At 36.1% G+C, this 6,000-nt stretch overlaps 1 protein-coding gene across 7 annotated transcripts in view; it reads right to left on the bottom strand.

The window, feature by feature from the left end:
- SLC38A11 (solute carrier family 38 member 11) overlaps positions 1 to 3,027 on the bottom strand; it is a 58,139-nt gene extending 55,112 nt beyond the window's left edge. For 2 of the 7 annotated variants that reach the window (XM_025405557.1, XM_025405555.1), the window contains exons 1-2: positions 2,715 to 3,021; positions 204 to 278 (exon numbers count right to left, since the gene is read on the bottom strand). In XM_025405557.1, the coding sequence (XP_025261342.1) occupies positions 204 to 264 (61 nt within the window). In that variant the 5' untranslated portion in view covers positions 265 to 278; positions 2,715 to 3,021. Of the gene's footprint in view, positions 1 to 203; positions 279 to 638; positions 730 to 2,135; positions 2,251 to 2,714 lie in introns of all 7 variants that reach the window. The other 5 variants (XM_025405556.1, XM_025405553.1, XM_025405554.1 and 2 more) reach the window with 5 other exon arrangements.
- Positions 3,028 to 6,000: the final 2,973 nt, after the last annotated feature.

The following is a 6,000-nucleotide window of genomic DNA, read 5'->3' on the forward strand; positions in this document are numbered from 1 at the left end:
ATATAATGCTCTTCTACTTTTTCTAATCTGTTTAAAGGATTAGTAGGAAAAGTAAATCTCCTCAGGCATAAATGCTTAAATTCTTTAGGATTCTTTGATGCACTTTCTAATTAACTAGGAAATTCAGTTGCAGCATGTGTGTGTGTGTGTGTAGTTATTGCACAATTGAAGTTGCAGATATAAGAAATTATATAGTATTTTACCTGTAACATATGAAACCCAGAATAAAAGCAATATTCCCAAAGGAAACCCAGCTTGCTTCATTGAATAAGGCAATCCTGAAAAAACATAAAATGCCCCACCCCTCACATTAACAAGAAAGCTAGAAATACAGAAACTCCCCCCTTCAATTTCTGCATATAATAGGTAAAGTCAATTTCTAAACTTATATGACATACTTGTAAGTTGCACATAGGACAGTATTAACATTAAATGTTAGGCATTAATACTTATTTCAGAATAAAATGTTATTAGCTTAGGGACAAGTCAAGAGAACAAGTTTATGAGGTGATGGGATAAGAATTAGAAAGCAGCAAATAAAAAACAAATGCCAGTTCACACACATAACGTTTACTTCAGGGTAAGAGTGACACAGCCCTGGAATATGTGGAAAATCATTACCTCAAATCCTTTCCTACCTGCTAGCCAAGAAAGCAGAGTGGATAATAAGGAGCACAGAAGGGTTATGGAATATTAAGACAGACAGACTCTGGAGTCAAAATGGGGCTACTATGTAGGAAAAAAATGAGAGAAAAATGAGAAGGCGAAAGTCTTTTTTATAATGCTGACAAGGGTACGTTTAATTATTGCTTGTAATTTTGGGGAAAATGGGCAACTTTAGATTATGGACAATAAAATATCTAAAACAAGCACAGTTAAAATATTTGCAGCCAAGATTTTTATTCTCTGAAAAGTTTTCCCTTAAAGAAAAGAAAACAAGCCGCTGAGCAGGATTCAGTGGCACTGTTTAGCATTGCTTACATGGCTTAGCTTAGCATGTTCACATTAGGAATTAGCTCTAGAATTCTTCTAAGTACAGCTGCCCATACCTTCATTGCACATGGAGGTAGAATTGTAAACAAGCCTTTGTCCCTGTTTCCTTCTACTTTATCTCGGGTAATGCCATTTTATGTATCATTTGGAGAAAAAAAAAAGACTATCCATAGAAAAATGTAAAATCAGGAACCATATTAACTTGTGAAAAGTAAAAGTAACTCAAGAGTAAGAAGAGTAGCTCAATCCAGATAAATGTTTAATTTTCAGAAGATGATGACAGAGACAAAAATGTCACAACTTTATAAAACCTTGTATTCTCAAAAAAGTATTGCATTTTGCAGGATTTTGTTTTCTTCTTGTCTTTTCTGAGATAGAATGTTTTCAGGTACCAAAAAGAATAATAACCACTGAAAATATAGCTGCTTTTATTACTATAATGCAATACACTTTTAACTTTTTTCAGACAATTTCCCTTGCTTCTAATACAATGGGAAAATCTGAGCTATTTATTTCTTTTAATTCTGATTTTATGGCTCCTTTGCTAGGAAAATTATATGCATTTTCAATGAACAAATTTGCATTGTTGACTAAATGATATTTAAAATTAATATATTGTAATAATTTTGTACTTTAAAATTTAACATTGTATAGATAGGTAAAGAATGTATGAATTTAATTTTTCATAAGATTGGTATGTTTTCATATTAAACTTTTCACCTCTAACATTTACAAATATCTGGAAGTTTTATACTTCTATAAGGTTAAAGAAAGATGCTTCAAATAATGATGGACCCTTCAGTAAGTGGAAAAAAATACATTAGGTAACATTAACAATCAACCACACAGCCTACAGAAAAAAGATTCACCACCGCCCATATGCAGTTTCACCTTAATCTACTACATGTGGAAGATGCTCTTAACTGTGGAAGCAGTGTGAATTACAGCCCCATCTTCAGCATAAAAGACACGCACACATACAGTTACACTAGAAAAAAAGGAAGGCTTTTATGGAAGAAAATTACCAATTTTCTTATTTAAGTCTTTTTTTCTTTAAAAATAATTAATGAACACTAGCAGCATAGCGAGTCTTAAATTTTGACCTTTCACTTAAAATTTAAACCAAAACAAAATACACTTACCTATTATACCAGATCCTATAATCGAGTTGACAACATTAAAAAGAGCAGCAGACTGACAGGTTTTCTCTTTATACTCATGTTCAGAAACAAGGGTTTCTCTGTCATCTAGATCTCTCTATTTTAATAGATAAAATAGCAATTATAAGTAAATACTAGCTCAGAAAATTAGAAAAGTAACAAATATGTAATGCAGGATACTAGCACGATATTTCTAGTAATAATAAGTAATGTCACTAATGAAAATAAAATAATGCCAGGAAAACAGTAATAAAGAATAACAATAATGGCTAGTAATTCAACAGAGCTTGGTAAGCTAACTCCATCCTAAAATTTCCAGATTACAGCTGCCCCAGCTGCTAAGTACAGGATCTGTTAGGAATTTGGTGATGTGATTGTGTGAAATTAAATTGCCTGCTAAGGAAAAAAAAACAAAGTCAGATTAAGGCAAAACTTTTTCTCCCAGAGAACTTTTCGCGGTGCTAAACCAAGAGCCCGAGTGAAGGTAGGTGACCTGACCTGTTGCAAGGTGAATGAAATTTCCGGAAAACTGGCTTCAGAACGCCCAGTCGCCAGTTTTACCTGCGGTGGGATGACAGGGTCCTGCCTCTGGTAGCCCATGGCTGCGCGGTTGTCCTGAGGAGGTAGAAGATGCTGGGGCCGAGTTCCGGCTCGCATCCCGCCAGTCTCCCCCGCCACCTCGCACACAGCCGAGGTCCGCGCGCCGCCGCAGAGCTGCAGGGAGCCAGTTCCACCGGCGCCCTCTGCCCCGTCGGCAGGCCGCGAGGGCTGCAGCCCCAAGATCTCTAGGCTGTGACAGCTTGGGGCGCTTTTCCACCGGAGTTCGCCCAAATATAGTTTTCCTCCGGATGCGGAGATGCTGCAGGATGTTTCTGATCCGGGCTGCCCTGTCTCCCCGCCTCCCGCCTCCACACCCCCGCCTTCCTCAGAGAACAGGGAGAGCTACTCTTCCCCGAAGCTGCAGAGGACAACTTGTTCCACCCACGCTGCCCTGCCTAGATTGCACAGAGTTATGACCGCCTCGTTGCAGCTCGTTCCTAAATTAGCTGCGCCTTTGCTGGGTCCGAAACCCAGGTAAGAGCGCAGAAGCACCCTTGGGCCCGTGGGACATCTTCCCTATTAGCATCTCCTCCTTGCTACACCTTTTCAATGGCAGAGACGACGGGTGAAAATTTGGGACTTTTATTGTAAATGGAAATGGAAAGACTCATAAGAAAATGAATAGCAAAACAAAAAACTTTCCTAGGGTTTTAGCAAACTTGACTACTGAGCATGCTTTGGTCAAACGCTTTCTGGTAACTTTTTAGAAAAAGGAGCCATAGAGAAAATGAAGGTGGATTGTTAATGGATTCAGGTAATGAACCTTGAAGAGGGAAAGAGGAGTACAAGGGTTTGGAAAAGGGATGGCACCTACAGTGTCTGAGCTAGAAGGAATCTTCAGTGACCACCTATACATTACAGATGAAGCAACAAGTCCAGAGAGTATTCAATATCAGAGACAGAATGCATAAGACAACAGTTTCAGGGTCAGTAAGAGCGGTGATATGCCATCATACTTACCAAATTCTGCCTTCCCTTGATATCCACAGGGGATTGGTTCTGGGACCCCTGCAGATACGAAAATCCGGGAATGCTCAGGTCCTTGATACTAAACGGCATAGTATTTACATGTAACCCAGGCACATTCTCCAGCATACTTTAAATCATCTCTAGATTATTTATAACACCTAATACAATGTAAATGCCATTTAACTAGTTGTTATCCTGTATTGTCTAGGAAATAAGAAAAAAAGTCCCTATGTGTTCAGTATAGACACATCCATCCTAGCCCTAACTACATTTTTGATCTGGGATTGGTTTAAGGCATGGATGCAGAACTGGGGATGTGGAGGCCAACTCTACCTAATTAAAGAGGTTCTGTTTCATACATATTTACTTATAATTATGAAAAAAAATTAAAACCGTGGGAAAACGAAAGACTTATAAACTTTATATACACTCTGCCATCAAATTAACAAATGTTAACATGCTGTCATATTTTCTTCAAATTGTAAAAGTAAACATAATGTCACAATAGGAACCCCCTTGACCTTCTCCATTCCTTTCCCTAGACCTTCAGCCCTGGAGTCATCGGTTCATCAAGTTAGTGTTATCTTTGCTATTCATGCTTTGTATTTTAATCTGTTCATTTATAGCCATAAACAATATATAACATTGGCTTTTGTGTTTTCAACATTTACGAAGATGGTACCATATTGTACACGTTATTTTTCCACTGGCATTTTTATTTTCAGCATCTATGATGTAGATATATGCAGATACGCTTTTTTTTTTCATTATATCTAACAGTTAAGTCAGCCTTCCCCCTACTGAAAGATAGTAAGGTTGTTTCTCATTTTACACTCTTACGGAGCATAAAAGTGACAGTTTCTCTAGATGTAGAAGTGTTATATAGTAGTTCATGCGCACTTTCATCTTCGTTAGTTTTTTTTTTTCTTTTTCAGACGGAGTTTCAGTTTTGTTGCCCAGGCTGGAGAGCAATGGTGTGACCTCTGGTCACTGCAACCTCCGCCTCCCGGGTACAAGTGATTATCTTGCTTCAGCCTCAGGAGTAGCTGGGAATATAGGTGCCCACACCACGCTCGGCTAAGTTTTTGTATTTTTAGTAGAGATGGGGTTTCACCATGTTAGCCAGGCTGGTCTTGAACTCCTGATCTCAGGTGATCCACCCTCCTCAGCCTCCCAAAGTGTTGAGATTACAGGTGTGAGCCACTGTGCCTGGCCTTCATTAAATATTTTTAAATTGCTTTGCAAATTGATAACATGAATTTCACTTCTACCAACAGAGTTGAAATTCTTGTTTTTCTACATTGTCTGCAACACCAGGATTTACTTAATCTATTTTTAAAGTTTCATTGTTCTGCTGGATTTTTAAGTGGTGTATAATTATTGTATAAATTTGTATTATCCTAATTTATATTGAGATGGAAGATATTTTACATACTAGTTAAATATTTCCATTGTTCTTTTTGTGAATTTCTTTTTTTTTTTTTTTTTTCCCATTTGGTTTTGGTTGTAAATTTTTTCTATTGATTTGTAAGCATAATTTATATATTTGGGGTGGCAACCCTGTGTCATTTATATGTTTTATACGTATCTTTTCCCAGCTTCTCTCTTTTAAATTTTTTTCTAATTCTGTGAAGTTACAGTTTTAATATTAGTAATCTTAATCCTGATACAAGTGCATTGAGAAGCAAAAATTATAACCCTATTTTACTCAAAAAAATAGATGCAGAAATTCCAAGCAAACTATTAGCAAGTTGAACCTATCTGTTCACAAAAAGTTAACAATATCATAAAAAAGTTGAATATAGCCCAACTATGAAAGGATGGCTTAATTAACAAAAAAGTTCATAAATATAATTTCCAACATTAACAGGTAAGAAAAAACCATGTTATTATTTCACTATATTCAGGAAAAACACTTGATAATGTTGAATTATTGATTTAAAAAAACTTTGTAAATCAAAAATATAATACAACTTCCTGATAGTGATAAACTATAGGAAAATATTTTCATTACAAGGAAATTTTGGAAGCATTCCTATTTAATCAGAAGTGAAAAAAATCAATGTTTGTGACTTTTATTTAACTTGATGTTGGAGTTCCTAGTCTAAAGTAGTAAGAAATAAAAGAGAAATCAGAGGTATGAGAATTGGAAAGCTAAAATTAAAACTGTCATCATTTTTACATGATAAAATTGTTTGTATAGAAAAATCCAAAATAATCTAAGAGAAAAAAATTAGAAATAGAGAATATAGAGAGCTTATTAGCATAAGATTAGACT

This window comes from Theropithecus gelada, chromosome 12 (assembly GCF_003255815.1).
Source record: "Theropithecus gelada isolate Dixy chromosome 12, Tgel_1.0, whole genome shotgun sequence".
NCBI lineage: Eukaryota > Metazoa > Chordata > Mammalia > Primates > Cercopithecidae > Theropithecus > Theropithecus gelada.